The sequence below is a fragment of the Lissotriton vulgaris genome, chromosome 9 (assembly GCF_964263255.1).
Source record: "Lissotriton vulgaris chromosome 9, aLisVul1.2, whole genome shotgun sequence".
NCBI classification, from domain to species: Eukaryota; Metazoa; Chordata; class Amphibia; order Caudata; family Salamandridae; genus Lissotriton; species Lissotriton vulgaris.
Window position 1 is genome coordinate 649,332,826 of NC_141697.1, and position 18,926 is coordinate 649,351,751.

Genomic DNA, 18,926 nt, shown 5'->3' on the forward strand with positions numbered 1-18,926 from the left:
CAAGTCTTTATTTATTTTTTATTATTATTAACACAATTTGATATAGCGCATGAATCATCCCTGCATTGGTATCTCAGCGCTCGAATTTCACAATGGCTGAGTTATTACCTGGACGATATTTCTGCCTCAGAAAGGTCACCGTGCCTGTTGGGTACAACATGCTCGACTCTATCTCAGAATCCAAACTGTAGTTTGTGTGCATGCGTAGTTGTGTTTTCTACATGTCATGTTCTCGTTGGTATCTTCTGGATGCTGTCACGCGTGAGGCGGAAGTTATGAGTGTCTGTGTATGGGAGGGGGGTCCTTGGCCCAGGAATGTGGCAAATTTGTTTTTGTGTTGACGCTTGGCGGGTGCCCTTCCCTGACTGTGCCCGTCTTTGGTGCAGGGATGAAGACATGCAGAGCCTGGCCAGCCTGATGAGCGTGAAGCCTGCGGACATTGGCAATCTGGACGACTTTGCAGACAGCGACGACGAGGATGACAAGCAGTCTCGCCAGGACGACCATTCGTCCCCCGGAGCAGCACCCGTAGGTGGGGCCCGAGTTCTCGCCCGCTAACAACTGCTTTTGTGGCATTCTTTCTGCGTGGCTGCACCATGTTCCGCGCACACTGATGACGCATCTCCGGCTTGCCTGTTAATGCTCACTCATATGTCCTGGAGCAGGGTGCTACTCGCCGAAAAAGTGCTCCAACTCCTCATCAGGGGTAGCAAGCGCTATATAAATGCAGACCTTTTTCCCCTCTTCTATCCCTCCTCTATCCTTCTCAAGCCAAATAACTGACTAACATATCCACCATTCATATTACTTTCATATTTCACTATACTGATTAACCACTAATCCTTTATGGGTTCCGGAGCAGCGTGCTACTCGCCGAAAGAGCACTTTAACACCCATCAGGGGTAGCAAGTGCTATATAAATGCCAACTTTTTTTCCTTCTTATATCTCTCCACTATCCTTCTCTTTCCAATTAATTGACTAACATATCCACCATTCAAATTACTTTAATATTTCACTATACTAATTCACCACTAATCCTTTATGGGTTCAGGAGTAGCGTGCTACCCACCAAAGAGCACTTCAATACCCCATGAGGGGTAACAAGCGCTATAGAAATGCAAACCTTTTTCCCTCTTCTATCCCTCCCCTATCCTTCTCAATCCAAATAATCTGACTAATATATCCACCACTCCAATTACTTTCGTTTTTCACTATACTAATTCACCACTAATCGCTTATTGATCCCGTTGTAGCGTGCTACTCGCTCGCCGAAAAAGCGCTTTGAGGCCTCATCAGGGGTTGTGAGCGCTAAATAAATTGAATTATAATATGTTTAACAGTGGGGACTAAGGCAGGCTTAATACGTATTAGCTCCCTGTGCATAGATAATGTGCAAGATCCAGTCAGTCTTAGTGCAATACCTGCTTCTGGACGCACAGGAGAAGGCTTATATTTCTCAAATTGTTCTCCCGCGACTGCATCCCTCTCACAATCTCTTATGAATTGTAGTTCACCTCTCATGCATTTACCCCTTAACCATATTATAGCAACAATCATGACCCTTACCTGCAGTTTATGCTGCACTTCTGCTGTGCCTTAACACTGTAAATAAGAACCAATGTTACCCAATTAAATGGTACACATTTTACCGACTTCCGAAAGATGAGCTGACCCTTGCTTGGATTCCAACTCATTACCTGCTTGTAACCGCAATGTCAGCAGGGAGCATTTAAGCGAATGAGTTGTTCAACCTTGTGTTTCATTTGCATGTTCCCCTCCTGTCTATTTATGCGATCATGGAAGCCCTCTCCTCCCTACAAGGCCCTGTGCCTTGTAGGAAGGTTTGTGCTTAATTGTTAATCACATACATGCTTCTTTTACAGGGTAAGCCAGGACTTAGTTCCACGTTTGTGAGCATCTGTGGCCAAAGTCACAAACGTGAGACATGGGCCATCCTCTGGTTTTATAGCGACACCTAGTGGCGGCAAAGGTTATCTGCCTGATCTATAACAAACCACAAAAGCCGGCTAATCCTACTTTACCCACCTCATCTGCATCTCAGAGGCTGCGGCATCGCACGCGAGCTGCCGTCAGCTCAGGCTGCTGTCATACGAGTTATTGATTATTCGGTCCCCAGGGCTGTGTTACTTCTGCCGGATCTTCCCCCTCCGAAGTCAGAGTAGAAACAGAATTTGACACACCCAACCCCTTATTACATGGCCAGGGCTATTCCTAAACCTATTCATCATGCGACATCATAAAATCAGCCCTTCCAGTTCGAACTAGCAGTGGCATTGCATAAGAGTGAGAGAACGAAAAATTACTTATATTTGATTTGGTTTAAATCATAAAAAGAGCGGCTTTCCGCTAAAACACATAAAATCCATAACCAAGATACAATTAATTAGTGAGTTCTCGTTAAAATCTATGATAAAACGTTTTCTCTAAAAACAGGGTTCTACTGGTTACTTCAGTCTTGTAATAGTGAGCCAGGCTTTCAGGCTACATAGTTCTTATATGAGCTGCAGGCTAATTAACTACAATTTATCACTTTGCATGCTTAGCCGATTCATATTCTCTGTCTCTCTTTTCTAGTTCGTTAGCAGCTAGAGTCAAAAGTCAAAAACTTTATTGCTTTGCATGCCAATTGTACTGTCGAGCCTCCCAAACATTTTATTATGGCAGATCTACAGGTCCTTATTTGTTGTTTTTTCATTATTGGCCGTGAAAGTTATTTCCGTGTGGTTAATAATGCCAGACAAATGCAAAGTAGGTGGAGCAAGGATTCGTCTCCTTGTCCACAAAGGCGGCAGTCCATTGATGGCCAAGTGTGTTTCCATTTTGGGGTTAGGTCTTTGGTTGAAAAAACTCCCAGTCTCAGTAATGTCAGTTGCTGCTTCACGCGAATTGCAAAATGTTCTGACAAATATGGTTGAGGCTTTAACTTTTTGTATGTTGGCAGCACAATCCATGCTTTGGCTTTCGTAGTCAATGAGGCTTTATCTTTTTCTTGAGATATTTGATTGGTCATTATATTGACCATTTATTTGAACTCTGGGTAGGATAATGTTTTGTGCAAAGCCGGCTAATCCTACTTTACCCACCTCATCTGCATCTCAGCGGCTGCGGCATCGCACGCGGAGCTGCCGTCAGCTCAGGCTGCTGTCATACGAGTTATTGATTATTCGGTCCCCAGGGCTGTGTTACCTCACCCCTCCGAACTAGCAGTGGCATTGCATAAAAGTGTTTCCTTTCCGAACCACAGGTATCAAGGGGTGCAGCGTTCCAGTTCCAAGCGGCGGATGCCAATATAAGAGAAATATCTCTGACAGAAGGTGTCAATGTAACACCAGTGTCCTAGACCCGGGCAGAAGTTGTCAATTTAAAAGCAGGACATAGACTCAGAAAGCCCAGTACCGTGGACCTGTGCCGAAGGTGTCAATGTAAGAGGAGTATCCTAGACCCAGAAAACACCAGTATCCCAGGCCCAGAAAACACCAATATCACAGACAAAACTGAAAACACCTGTTTCCTAGACCCAGAAAACACTAGTATCCCAGACCCAGAAAACACCAGTATCCTAGACCCAGAAAACACTAGTATCCCAGACCCAGAAAACACCTGTATCCTAGACCCAGAAACACTAGTATCCCAGGCCCAGGAAACACCAGAATCACAGGCCCAGAAAACACTAGTATCCTAGAACCAGAAAACACCAGTATCCTGGACTCAGAAACACCAGTATGCTAGACCAAGAAAACACTAGTATCCCAGACCCAGAAAACACCAGTACCCTATACTCAGAAACACCAATATCCTAGACCCAGAAACACTACTATCCTAGACCCTGAAAACACCAGGATCCTAGACCCAGGAACACTAGTATCCTACACCCAGAAAACACTAGTATCCTAGACCCTGAAAACACCCCTATCCTAGACCCTGAAAACACCTGTATCCTATACCCAAAAAACACAAGTACCATAGACTCCGAAAACACCAGTATTCCAGAGCCGGAAAACACCAGTATCCCAGACCCTGAAAACACCCGTATGCTGTACCCAAAAAACACAAGTATCAAAGACTCAGAAAACACTGGTATCCCAGACCCAGAAAACACCTGTATCCTAGACCCAGAAACACTAGTATCCCAGGCCCAGAAAACACCAGAATCACAGGTCCAGAATACACTAGTATCCTAGACCCAGAATTCAACAGTATCCTAGACCCAGGAACACCAGTATGCTAGACCAAGAAAACACTAGTATCCCAGACCCAGAAAACACCAGTATCCTAGACTCAGAAACACCAGTATCCTAGACCCAGAAACACTACTAACCTAGACCCTGAAAACACCAGGATCCTAGACCCAGAAACACTAGTATCCTACACCAAGAAAACACCAGTATCCAAGACCAAGAAAACACCAGTATCCCAGACCCTGAAAACACCTGTATGCTATACCCATAAAAAAACAAGAATCATAGACTCAGAAAAGCCTGGTATCCCAGACCCAGAAAACACTAGTATCCTAGACCCAGAAACACCATTATCCTAGACCCATTAAACACCAGTATCCTAGACCCTGAAAACACTAGTATCCTACACCCAGAAACACCATTATCCTAGACCCAGGAAACACTAGTATCCTAGACCCAGAAAACACTAGTATCCTAGACCCAGAAACACCATTATCCTAGACCCAGAAAACACCAGTATCCTAGACCCTGAAAACACAAGTATCCGGACCCAGAACCAGGGCCGGACTGGGCACGGAAACCGGCCCTGGAAAACTGCTCGCCTGGGCCCCCTGGGGGAGGTGGGGGGTGCAGACGAGCTCTTTGCTCGAGCCGGTTTTGCCGATTTTGTTAAAGTGGGCCGATATTTCAGGCCCCCTGTAACAAAAACGGCCCTCCAGAGGGCCAAAACCGGCCCCCACCCTAGCGGCCCATCGGGGAAACGCTCGGTGCCCGCTGTGGCCAGTCCGGCCCTGCCCAGAACACCAGTAACCTAGACCCTGAAAACACCAGTATCCTAGACCCAGAAACACCATTATCCTAGAGCCAGAAAACACTAGTATCCCTGACCCAGAAAACACCATTATCCTAGACCCAGAAAACACTAGTATCCTAGACCCAGAAAACACCAGTATCCTAGACCCAGAAAACACTAGTATCCTTGACCCAGAAACACCATTATCCTAGACCCAGAAAACACTAGTATCCTAGACTCAGAAACACCACTATCCTAGACCCATTAAACACCAGTATCCTAGACCCTGAAAACACTAGTATCCTAGACCCAGAAACACCATTATCCTACACCTAGAAAACACTAGTATCCTAGACCCAGAAAACACAAGTATCCTAGACCCAGAAACATCATTATCCTAGACCCATTAAACACCAGTATCCTAGACCCTGGAAACACTAGTATCCTAGACCCAGAAACACCATTATCCTAGACCCAGAAAACACTAGTATCCTAGACCCAGAAACACCATTATACTAGACCCTGAAAACACAAGTATCCAGACGCAGAAACACCATTATCCTAGACCCAGAAAACACTAGTATCCAGACCCAGAAACACCAATGACTGTTGCCCACCCTCCATCGTTAAAGACATATTCACAGCACTACCTTATAGCCTTCTCCCTTTCTTGAACGAATACCTTACCAAAGGGGTGGTGCCCATGGCCTTTAAGGCTGCCACACTAGTCCCCCTTCTGAAAAAGCCAGGGGCGGATCCTTCAACCTCCTCTAACTATCGCCCCATATCCCTTCTCCCATGTCTGTCTAAGATTCTGGAGGCTCATGTGGCCAGATGTCCATCAAATTTTATTGAGCAAACGGAATACCTGGAGCCAAACCAAGCGGGCTTCCGACCAGCCCACTCAACGGATGCAGTAGTCCTCGCTGTCTTGGATACCTTAAGAGCTAACTCAGATAGGGGAACACCTCAGGCCCTGGTGCTTCTGGATCTGTCGGCGGCGTTCGACACGGTCGACCATAACATCCTGTTGAACCGTGTCGAACAAGCAGGGATCCAAGGCCCTGCCTATAATTGGATTAAGTCATTTCTCACCGACAAAACGCAAGCTGTTCAACTGGGTATTTTCACCGCCCCCACAGTGACCACCTCTTGTGGTGTCCCGCAGGGCTCGTCCCTGTCGCCATTACTGTTTAATCTTTACTTGAGGTCTTTGCTCTACTCACTAAAAAACTGGAAGGTAACCATCTTCAACTATTCAGATGATCTCCAGTTGATTTTCCCCCTAGACTCCCCTAATGCTGTCGTGGAATTTCAAACCACCATGCTCCACATCCAGCATCGGATGGACAGGAACCATCTGAAACTCAACCCAGGAAGACGGAATTGGTGCTGCCTGGGAAGAGCAAGGACTGCTGGGGTCCACACTTCTGGCCTAGTGAATTGCCCCCCCCCCCACTGCATCCTCGTCAGTAAAAATCTTAAGGGTAGTAATCAACGCTAATCTCTCACTTAGAGGGCAGGTGGGCGCCGTGATTTCCACCAGTCTCTACCAACTCCGTAAAATTAGGAAGATCGCCCACCTGCTGACCCACTCAGCCCTAATCCAAGTGGTGATAGCACTGGTCCTTTCACACCTGGATTCCCTTTATATTGGTCTGCCTCAGTACCTACTAAAACGGCTGCAAATAGTACAGAATCAGGCAACTAGTTTAATTTACAAACAGCCAAAATGGCACTCAGCGAGGGGGCTTTTGATCAAGCTCCACTGGCTCCCTGTGCAGCAGCGTGCGGCATTTAAGAATGGGTGCCTAGCTTTTAAAGCCCTGCATGTCAATTGCCCAAAATTCATCTTGTCCATGATCAACAAACATGTCCCCCGGCGGAATCTACGATAATCTTATCTGCATCTTTTACCTGTTCCGACTATAAAACTTAAACGCGTCGGAGGTTGCAGAGTCTCCTATCTGGCACCAACTTTCTTGAATTCCCTCCCGTTAACAATGAGAAGCTGCAATAATCTACTTGGCTTCAGTAAAGCACTTAAAACCTGGCTGTTTGGGCTAGCCTATTAATTGGGTCTTACGCAACAACTTAAAGCATGATTAGCGCCATGAAACCTCTGGTGACCGTGCGTTCTACACGTATCTGATAACATAACATAACATTATCCTAGACCCAGAAAACACTTGTATCGTAGACCCAGAAAACACTAGTATCCTAGACACAGAAAATACCCGTATCTTAGACCCTGAAAACACTAGTATCCTAGACCCAGAAAACACTAGCATCCTAGACCCAGAAAACACCCGTATCCTAAACCCAGAAAACACCCGTATCCTAGACCCAGAAAACACCTGTATCCTATACCCAAAAAACACAAGTATCATACACTCAGAAAACACCAGTATCCTAGACCCAGAAAAGACTAGTATCCAGACCCAGAAACACCAATGACTGTTGCCCACCCTCCATCGTTAAAGACATATTCACAGCACTACCTTATAGCCTTCTCCCTTTCTTGAACGAATCCCTTACCAAAGGGGTGGTGCCCATGGCCTTTAAGGCTGCCACACTAGTCCCCCTTCTGAAAAAGCCAGGGGCGGATCCTTCAACCTCCTCTAACTATCGCCCCATATCCCTTCTCCCATGTCTGTCTAAGATTCTGGAGGCTCATGTGGCCAGATGTCCATCAAATTTTATTGAGCAAACGGAATACCTGGAGCCAAACCAAGCGGGCTTCCGACCAGCCCACTCAACGGATGCAGTAGTCCTCGCTGTCTTGGATACCTTAAGAGCTAACTCAGATAGGGGAACACCTCAGGCCCTGGTGCTTCTGGATCTGTCGGCGGCGTTCGACACGGTCGACCATAACATCCTGTTGAACCGTGTCGAACAAGCAGGGATCCAAGGCCCTGCCTATAATTGGATTAAGTCATTTCTCACCGACAAAACGCAAGCTGTTCAACTGGGTATTTTCACCGCCCCCACAGTGACCACCTCTTGTGGTGTCCCGCAGGGCTCGTCCCTGTCGCCATTACTGTTTAATCTTTACTTGAGGTCTTTGCTCTACTCACTAAAAAACTGGAAGGTAACCATCTTCAACTATTCAGATGATCTCCAGTTGATTTTCCCCCTAGACTCCCCTAATGCTGTTGTGGAATTTCAAACCACCATGCTCCACATCCAGCATCGGATGGACAGGAACCATCTGAAACACAACCCAGGAAGACGGAATTGGTGCTGCCTGGGAAGAGCAAGGACTGCTGGGGTCCACACTTCTGGCCTAGTGAATTGCCCCCCCCCCCCCCACTGCATCCTCGTCAGTAAAAATCTTAAGGGTAGTAATCAACGCTAATCTCTCACTTAGAGGGCAGGTGGGCGCCGTGATTTCCACCAGTCTCTACCAACTCCGTAAAATTAGGAAGATCGCCCACCTGCTGACCCACTCAGCCCTAATCCAAGTGGTGATAGCACTGGTCCTTTCACACCTGGATTCCCTTTATATTGGTCTGCCTCAGTACCTACTAAAACGGCTGCAAATAGTACAGAATCAGGCAACTAGTTTAATTTACAAACAGCCAAAATGGCACTCAGCGAGGGGGCTTTTGATCAAGCTCCACTGGCTCCCTGTGCAGCAGCGTGCGGCATTTAAGAATGGGTGCCTAGCTTTTAAAGCCCTGCATGTCAATTGCCCAAAATTCATCTTGTCCATGATCAACAAACATGTCCCCCGGCGGAATCTACGATAATCTTATCTGCATCTTTTACCTGTTCCGACTATAAAACTTAAACGCGTCGGAGGTTGCAGAGTCTCCTATCTGGCACCAACTTTCTTGAATTCCCTCCCGTTAACAATGAGAAGCTGCAATAATCTACTTGGCTTCAGTAAAGCACTTAAAACCTGGCTGTTTGGGCTAGCCTATTAATTGGGTCTTACGCAACAACTTAAAGCATGATTAGCGCCATGAAACCTCTGGTGACCGTGCGTTCTACACGTATCTGATAACATAACATAACATTATCCTAGACCCAGAAAACACTTGTATCGTAGACCCAGAAAACACTAGTATCCTAGACACAGAAAATACCCGTATCTTAGACCCTGAAAACACTAGTATCCTAGACCCAGAAAACACTAGCATCCTAGACCCAGAAAACACCCGTATCCTAAACCCAGAAAACACCCGTATCCTAGACCCAGAAAACACCTGTATCCTATACCCAAAAAACACAAGTATCATACACTCAGAAAACACCAGTATCCTAGACCCAGAAACTCCCAGTATCCCAGTCCCAGAAAACAAGAGTATCCTAGATCATGCCAGACGCTGCCAATGTAAGAGCAACATTCCAATCCAGACAGTTCTCACCTCAGAAAGCAGAATAGCACACCCAGGCAGCAGGTGGTACCATACGATTACATGCTACCATAAGATTATATTTCAGACCTGGGCAAGGAGTTTCAACGGAGAAGAGCATTCTACACCCTGGCAGTAGGTATCAAACTGAAAGAGCAGTATCTCACTCTCTTGCAGCAGTTGCCTATGCAGCAGCAGCCTTCGAGGTCTCCCGCAGTATTTGTCATTGTAAGAACATTTCTTGTCTCGCCCAAACCCCCCTCCCTATCAAGGAGAGCCTTTGTATTGCCTTGCCCTACTTATGTAATAACACTTCTCTTCTATTTTATTTTTGCTTTCCTGTTTCTGACCTGATTTCTGGTTTGAATGTGCATGGTTTTTAGTAGTCTTCAGAACAAAACCTGGTGCATTTGGTTGCAGGGTGTGTGATATTCAAATATTTCGTAACATTTGAAGGTGTCATCGTGGGGTGTGTTGTGTACAGCCCTGCCAAGGCTGCCCCCTTCCCACTGGAGTGTCCCGGGGCACAAAGAGGAATAGTCACATTCAGTTGCATTTAGGGTTGCTTTAATGGGTGGGTGTATAAACTGGCCTTTTTGGATGAGGGTGTAATATTCTCTATTGGGATTGTTTGTGTAATTTTTCTGCTTTGTGCAGGGTGCATAACATGTTTCCTATAAATCGAGCATGTTATATAGTCTCCTTTGTATAGGAGTGTAATAATTTCCCTTTGAAGTCTTCATGCCCAGGTCTGATGATGTCCCTCTGGATGGGACTGTAATAGGTTTCCCTTTGGATGGGTGTGTACTGTTTTCTCGTGGGGCTGTTTGTACAATTGTTTCCCTTTAGATCACAAACTTGGTATTTCCTCTTTTGGCAGATGTGCATTATTTTCCCTTGGATAGATGGGTAATCCTTTTCAAGTTGACAGGGTGCCTCTAACATATGTCCCACTGGCACCCAAAGTCTGGTATTTCCGTACTGGACGTCGTTATATGTCTCTACTAGAGCATGTGTGTGGTATTTTTTTACTTAAGAGTGTTAATGCAATAATTTTCCTTTGCATGAGTTTGTATTGTGTTTTTTCCCCAGACTGGGTGCAAAAGTATTTTATTTCCCTTGCACGCCATCTTATTCTACCAGATTAGGTTTGTAAAATGGTCCTTTAGAACAGGTGTATCATATTTCCCTCTGGGCAGTTTTAGTATTCCCCATTTCAACGAGTTCATGCCGTTTTCCTGGGAGCGTTGGCTGTGTGTTGGATTTTGCAACATAAATGTGTCTGTGCTTTTCTGTTACTCTTGCTTTCCTTTCTTTTTTCCTTCTCTTCTTCTTCCTTAGGTTTTGTTAAAAGCGTCTTGTCAGAATACTTTACAGGTAGGCAGCCACTCTGACCTCTACACCACTACGATCAACTTTCTAATTTCATTTCTCAGATTTTTGTATCATTGGCCTCTCTGATTCCTGTGTCTCTTTGCATTGCCCTAATATTTGCATTTCATTCATCAGTGTCTCTCTGATCTTTGTCTCTTTGATTGAGGTGTTTTGATTAATATGTCTTCCTTATACTGTTTTGTATGTAGTTCCAGTTATATGTCTGTGATCTGTCTCAATGCATCCCTCTAAAAGATGTTAGTCTAATTTGTTTTTCTCCTCTGCCTTCTTCCAAGGACCCCCTACGTTTATGTCTCATTCCTCTTCGAATATTTGACTCTATGTTACCTCTTCTGCTGCGTCTTACAACCTCCTTGTCTCTTGCACTCACACTCTTTTTCACTGGCTCCTCTTTAAAGTTAAACTTCACACACAATGACTTTTCTCCCTGCAACCCTGAACCTCATCTACACCCTTCCTTGCTGTTCCAGCCCTCTCTCCCCTTATACCCAGTTTATATTTCGATTGGAGAAGTGCCCATATACCGTGTCTTCTCCCTCTATATCTAATTTGCTCTCACAATTCTTCTCTGCCCCCAAACTGCCATCTTCCTGCTTCTATTTTCTTTCTTTTTTCAAACCCTTGCCTGCAGCTCCTTTATTTCTGTGCCCTCCATGTGTCTCAGTGAGATCAGTAACTATATATCTTTTCGCCCCCCTGTGGTTCTTTTCCCTGGTTTCACAGACACCAGCAGAGAGCTGAACACACTGACTGAGGAAGAGGAAGATCCTGTTCAGCCGGGGAGCAGTAAGGCAGCCCGCGGGACTCCCCAAAACACAGGTGAGGCACCTCATGCCTTCACAGTCTCTCAGAGGTACCTTTAAACCATTGTAATATCTGTGGCGCGAATGCTTGAGTAGACTGTTTTAGTTCAAGCTGTCGCATTCATTCTGTGGCATGCAAATGGTCCTGCACAAGACACACCAGTCATGCCAGAAATTAATTCTGCTCTGCACAATGTGCAAATTTGCACTGGCATAGCAGATTACAATGGCACTAATCCCGTTTAAGACAATGGGCGCCTTCTCCTCTGGTTGTATAGTAAAACAAGCGATGGGAAAGCCAATAGGTCTCACCTTTAGACACCCATTGGCTTTGTCAATGGTTTTTAGCTATACAGTACAGCATCCTTGATATTAATGCAGCACAGCTAAAGTGTAAAAAGGAGCTGTGACAGCTATTGCGGCAGTGTCATTTTGTAGGCGAGTGCATTCATCAGCACACGTGCACACGCCTACAAAATGGCAGTGGAACTTTTTTATCTTTATTTACCAATACAAGATGGATTGGTAAATAATAAATAAGAGGGTAGAACCAAATGCATTTTTAAAAATTCAGGTAAGGAAGGAACACAGAGGTTGGGGGCTGAAGCACACGCCTACAAAATGATACTGGCACTTTGTTCTTTTTATATACCGATCCAAGATTGACTGGTAAATAAAAGAAGTAGCATAAATGCGTTTTTTTGTTTCCAGGACCAGGTGGAGGAAGCAACATAGAGGGTTGGGGTGGGAGAAGCGCACAGGCGAGAGAGAGGATCATGAAAAGCGGGGCGAGAGCGAGCATTGAGGACCTTGAGGGACAAGCACACGGGCGAGAGAGATCAACGTTGGGAAGAACAGAGCACAGGCGAGAGAGAGCAACATGAGGGCAGGTGGGAGATTGAAGCACCCGATGGAGACAGCTCGAAAGACATGGACTCTCTTAGAGTTCTTAAGCAAAAAGAAAAAAGTGGTTCAATAGAAATGAGCAATGGAATTAAACAAGTAAACAAGGCTATGATCCACGGGAGGTAGAGACACAAGATGGGCACAGTAAGCTATCAAATAAAAAGCCAGCAAAAGAGTGACAATGATGCCAACCAATGGTAAGAGAAAAGTGGTCTTTAAAGCCGCTGTAAGATCTGGTAAGCTGACTACTAGTCTTTTGCAACCAATCAGCTGCTCTGTCTAGAATTGAAGTCTCACACTAAAAAGAAGCAATCCTAGGGCAGTTGTTGAAGTCTGTGCCTGAAGCAGCCCAATGATAGATGCACCCCTTCATTTATCATTCAGTACTCTTGCCTGTTCTGTCTACCTAGCACCATGGGTTAGCTTAAGTTTCCCATCTCTGTCTCAGGTGGCACCACCCAGATCCTGAAATCAACAGAAAGCAGTCAGCCTCAGCAGGGGCGGGAGAGGCCAGCCCTGCCATCTCAGCCACCCCCTCAAGTCCGTCATGCCTTACGCCCCCCATCGGAGACTCCTGCGAATGCCAAGGGAGCACCTGAACCTCAGTCCGATAGTGGGAGCTCCTTGATAAACAGAGTAAGTTGCACGGAGGAACTGCCTGCCTCTGAGGGTGTTAAGCTTAACAAACCTGCTGTTTTGAAGCGCCGTTCCCGGGAGTCTCGGTCAGAGACACCAGTAGACCCAAAGCCCTCTGCACCGCCAGTGATGTCAACGGCTGGAACCAGTGCAGCAAAGGTAGAACAGCAGCAAGAAGCAGATATCCCAGGGTGCCAGATGGACACAATGGAGTCAGCCATCTTGCGAGAAGATCCAAAGCGGAGGTCGGCACCCGGGGGACAGGCAGCAGAAGCAGAGAACAGGTGGGTGTTTTGTTTCCAAACCTTCTTTCAAGTTGTTTAACAATGCCAGGTCACTGGCCAGAAGCCTGTAAAATGTATCAGAAGTCTAATGAAATGTTTGTCAGTTTATTCTTCTGTATACTATACAGCCTTTACTTAAGCATAGCAGATAATTATATCTCTGAATGCATTACAAAGGCAAAATAGTGCCAGACGTGGAAACTGAAGGTGGTCAAGGATGGCAGGGTTCTTAGTAGCGACCTGCATTTAAAAGATAAATGATGCAGTCTTATTGGAATGATCTACCTTCCATTGCAAAAGTTTTGGCTTGAAGTCAAGACAGTAACAAATGCTTTTAATATTTCAATTAGTAATTGGCATACCATTATTTTGACAAAAAGTTTGTTTTCTCTGCTTTACATGCTCTGTTTAGATTGTCTTTGGGCGCCATCTTGAAAGTTACCAGTCTAGTTCTTTGCAGCTGCTAAGTAGTTGCCCTATAAATGTTCAGGACAGCACGTTTGTGCAGAAAACTCTGGGGACAACGTTTGTTTGATGCTCTGAGGCACAGAATCATTGCTATTTTTGCACTTGGTTATTTTTTAACGTGTGTTTCAAAAAGTTTATTTTCTTTACTTTACCTTGCTTAGTTTAGATTGTGTTTGACCGCCATTTTGAAAATTAACAGTCTAGTTCTTTATGGCTGCCAACTAGAAACCCTATAAATGTGCAGGGCAGCGCATGTGCACCAATAAATCAGGGGCAAAAAGTTTGTTTCGTGCTCTGAGTCACTAAATCATTATTATTCTTGCACCTGGTTATTTTTTTCACTGTGTGTTTAAAAAAAAATTGTTTTTCTGTGCGTTACCTTGCTTGGTTTAGATTGAGTTTGGCTGCCATCTTGAAAGTTAGCAGTCTAGTTCTTTTGGGCGTCTAACTAGAGGCCCTATAAATGTACAGGGCGGCGTGTGCATGCAGCGGATTTGCGTAGCGTTCACAATTTAAAACAAGTCAGTCCTCCCCTTGATCGAAAGGCAGCTGAGACCTTGTGGAGAGCAGGCTTACCTATAAACCCTTCCTCTGCAGAGTGTTCTCCGGTCCCCACCCCACTTAGTTCTCCTCTGTTCGTCTCGCCTCCTCTGTTTGTCCACCTTAACCATTCTTATCATTCTCTACACATGGCTGTCCCCAATACCAGGTCCAGGTAAACATTGCACTGATATCTATAACTTGCTGGAAGAAATCTTACTATATATTCTCTGTCTTATAAAAAACTGACTAGAGGAGATGTCTACGCCTGATATTTTGAAGGCATTATCCTCTCAATATATCATTTCTAATTTCCAATTGAGGCTTTCACAAGAGGAGGCTTACAAAGGTCTGCTGCACCCTTAACTCTTCTGCTTTCACCTGTGCCACTATTCCTCAAGCTGACATTAAGACAGTAAAAATTACATTTTACTCTTCCTCTCTAGTGTGCATGGCCGAATGTAGGCCACCACACTGCATGTCCAATTTTACTAACTCCTTCTTTGAATTAAAATGCAGCCTTGGCTCTCATATAATGAATATCAAGGATAACTAGCTTTCACTCTAGAAGCTAGACGTTCATGTGTGGGAAAACGATTTGTTTTTTATGAAAACCGTCACCCACCAACCTTAGTTGGTGGCATGCTTCATTATTGGGTCCCACCCAAGGTGCAGAGTGCACCTCGGGTGTGCTTCAACGCCTGATTTATAGCGAAACTGGTTTCGTGTGTGATGAGTGCAAAGTGGTGCTCTAGTGGTGAAGTTTTAAAAACTGTCGATCGGGTCCCTTTAAGTTAAAGGTAAGTATTTTAATGGTGGGTCCTCTGGCAGTATTAAAAAGGAAGCGGATATGGGTAGAGAATAAATTATGTCTCTTATATCCTTAGAATATCAGGACAGGTCTACATGTTTCAGCCAGGCAGCTACGTTTGCTAGCTTTCTTCAGGACCTATGTGTAAGTGTTTTAAGTGCAAGAACGTGATGGCCAGGTGTGATTACGTGGCCACTAGTGATGCCGCAAACGCTAAGGTGCGGTCATGAAGGAGGATGTGTCCTACTAAAGTTGCTTAAAGCCTGTGGAGAGAAAGAAACAGACAATACAAACAAACATAAACATATAATACTTTTTGCTTCTGGTATGCGCATATCTATGTTGTGACATTATGCGGAGTAATGTAGGAGTGAAAGTTCAGGTGGCACTTGTGCTTAGCCGCTTTTTAATACCTTTTTGGCTCTCATTTAACCATCTGTTGGTGGTTGGGGATCATATCTTTCGGTACGACAGCCTTTCACAAATTCCAAGGACAAAGAGTACTTTGACCTCATATCTTCGTTGTCTTTCACGCAACAGGTCTAATTACCTACCTATTGTAGCAGGCATTTTTGGGATTTGGTATGGTCACACAGCACACATATCACAATGGCGTAGGTTCTCCCTTGAAAATTGTTAGATCATCGCCTCATTAAATTTGATAGTATTAGAACAGAGCCACCCAATAATCCCCCCGGGACTGGGTTAAGTTAACAGTATAAGCTAAATGTCCAGGAAGGAATCATTCAGGAATCGATTTATCAATTTCTTAGTGTCACGTCCGTGAACACTTAATTCAATAAGGCGACCAGAGGGTTTCACAAGAAACACTAGCAGTTGTATCAAAAAATAGAATCTTTTTAATATTTTCTTTTGGTATATAGATAACTAGTTTTTTGGACAATCAAAGTCTGGCAACAAAAGTACTACCAATCGGTACAACAAAGTGATTTTGTAGTACAACAACACCTTCAGCAGAATAATGTGGATACAAACAAAAGACCACATATAAATCAAATATACAAAGTACAATTCACACATTAAGTTTTAAATGAATTGAACGTTATATTGCGTGACAGGTGTTAGGCGTCGACGTTTCGGTCCTTGTCGGTCACAAAGATCCATAGGACCATCTTCAGGACAACAGAGTTGCACAGGAGAATCTAATAATAAAACATATATATATACATGTATGTACATGAAAACCCTAAGGTACAAGGAGTTGTATACTCAGCTCAAAAAAACAATAAAGTGACAAGACAAGTGCCACATCACTTAACTACATGCACGAAACCAACATAACTACATGCACACAACCAAATGCACCCAAGAAGCCAAAAGTGCAAAATTGCTGACCAAAACACGCGAGAGTGACCAATCACCACACCACTAAGTAGTGAAAGTGGGCGTAATCTGCCAGTGGTAAGCCGAGAATCAGGACAAAACAAGCCCAGTGACGCCCTATATGTCATTCAAAAGTAGGTACAAGGTACAAGCACTGTATGATACTCACGTCGATCATACGCCAGATAGGTCATTATAAAAAGTAACATTGTAATGTAATTAATCTGACTGGTGCCTTCTCTTCTTAACTTGCAATAATAGACACCCGTACACCGAAACACCCAAACGTAATGTAAATGCCAACTTCAAGTCTCATAGGCCACCTGATGCCCTGTAAATATTTAAAAAAAGGACATGCTAGTCGCGATGCACATGAGGCCCGATGTCGAGAAAACCAATGCAATCACAGAGAGGTAGAGTCTTGAGGCTGTAGGTACTTACTAATACGAGTCTTCAGCAACGGCTCAACAGTCCGTGTCTCAGCAATCAATCAGAGCAACAATCTGCTCGAGAGCATTTCCTGACTAAAGACGCTTATGTATCAGTCTTGTTCAGACTTGATGGATTTTCCTTTTGGATTTTCTTTTCGAGCGAGTTTTAAGTTTAAATTTTGTATTCTGTATATCGCTCTAGGAACATTGAATACTATTCTGTTTCTTTTGTTTTTGTTTTGTTTTATCGTTTGATTAGTCATTTACACGCTTTACTGTATGTAATTTCACCGTTCTAAGATGGCTGCCACGTTTCGGAGCGGTATGACGTCACTGGTTCTTGGCGTCTTTAGTCGGGAAATGCTCTCGAGCAGATTGTTGCTCTGATTGATTGCTGAGACACGGACTGTTGAGCCGTTGCTGAAGACTCGTATTAGTAAGTACCTACAGCCTCAAGACTCTACCTCTCTGTGATTGCATTGGTTTTCTCGTCATCGGGCCTCATGTGCATCGCGACTAGCATGTCCTTTTTTTAAATATTTACAGGGCATCAGGTGGCCTATGAGACTTGTAAGTTGGCATTTACATTACGTTTGGGTGTTTCGGTGTACGGGTGTCTATTATTGCAAGTTAAGAAGAGAAGGCACCAGTCAGATTAATTACATTACAATGTTACTTTTTAGAACGACCTATCTGGCGTATGATCGACGTGAGTATCATACAGTGCTTGTACCTTGTACCTACTTTTGAATGACATATAGGGCGTCACTGGGCTTGTTTTGTCCTGATTCTCGGCTTACCACTGGCAGATTACGCCCACTTTCACTACTTAGTGGTGTGGTGATTGGTCACTCTCGCGTGTTTTGGTCAGCAATTTTGCACTTTTGGCTTCTTGGGTGCATTTGGTTGTGTGCATGTAGTTATGTTGGTTTCGTGCATGTAGTTAAGTGATGTGGCACTTGTCTTGTCACTTTATTGTTTTTTTGAGCTGAGTATACAACTCCTTGTACCTTAGGGTTTTCATGTACATACATGTATATATATATGTTTTATTATTAGATTCTCCTGTGCAACTCTGTTGTCCTGAAGATGGTCCTATGGATCTTTGTGACCGACAAGGACCGAAACGTCGACGCCTAACACCTGTCACGCAATATAACGTTCAATTCATTTAAAACTTAATGTGTGAATTGTACTTTGTATATTTGATTTATATGTGGTCTTTTGTTTGTATCCACATTATTCTGCTGAAGGTGTTGTTGTACTACAAAATCACTTTGTTGTACCGATTGGTAGTACTTTTGTTGCCAGACTTTGATTGTCCAAAAAACTAGTTATCTATATACCAAAAGAAAATATTAAAAAGATTCTATTTTTTGATACAACTGCTAGTGTTTCTTGTGAAACCCTCTGGTCGCCTTATTGAATTAAGTGTTCACGGGCGTGACACTAAGAAATTGATAAATTGATTCCTGAATGATTCCTTCCTGGACATTTAGCTTATACTGTTATATCATTAAATTTGAAGCATTTCTAAGAATCGGCAGTGCATTGAGTAACCCATGCCTTAGTTCTTTCCGCTACAGGAACAGGGTTAATCTCCAGGAAATAGCTAATACTGTTCGCAAAACCTGCCCAGTCCCCACCCCTTTGTTGGACAGACTTTCCTGTTTTTTACCTGGCTGCAGCATGTCAGTCATGTACGTGTTCTAGAACGTACTTGATTGATGTGGCCTCCTTCTAAGCTCTCTCCGTGGTTTGACAATGAATTGAACGTGGCAAAGCTCAGACTTTGCCAACTTGAAAGTCAATGACATAAGAGCTGTGGCACTTTAAAAAGAGAACATGTTAGTGAGGGTTTGAAGAACTATAAAAGCTTGCTCCTCACTACAAAATCCTCATTTTATTCTAACTGCGTTAACTTAGCTGCTAATAAAGAAAAGGAAACTTTTAA

General features: G+C 44.1%; 1 protein-coding gene across 5 annotated transcripts in view; it reads left to right on the forward strand.

The window, feature by feature from the left end:
• The window catches only part of EHBP1L1 (EH domain binding protein 1 like 1), a 289,110-nt gene that overhangs the window by 148,635 nt on the left and 121,549 nt on the right, over positions 1–18,926 (forward strand). For 3 of the 5 annotated variants that reach the window (XM_086938343.1, XM_086938340.1, XM_086938344.1), the window contains 3 exons: positions 387–532; positions 11,473–11,568; positions 12,907–13,378. In XM_086938343.1, the coding sequence (XP_086794469.1) occupies positions 387–532; positions 11,473–11,568; positions 12,907–13,378 (714 nt within the window). Of the gene's footprint in view, positions 1–386; positions 533–10,695; positions 10,732–11,472; positions 11,569–12,906; positions 13,379–18,926 lie in introns of all 5 variants that reach the window. The other 2 variants (XM_086938339.1, XM_086938341.1) reach the window with 1 other exon arrangement.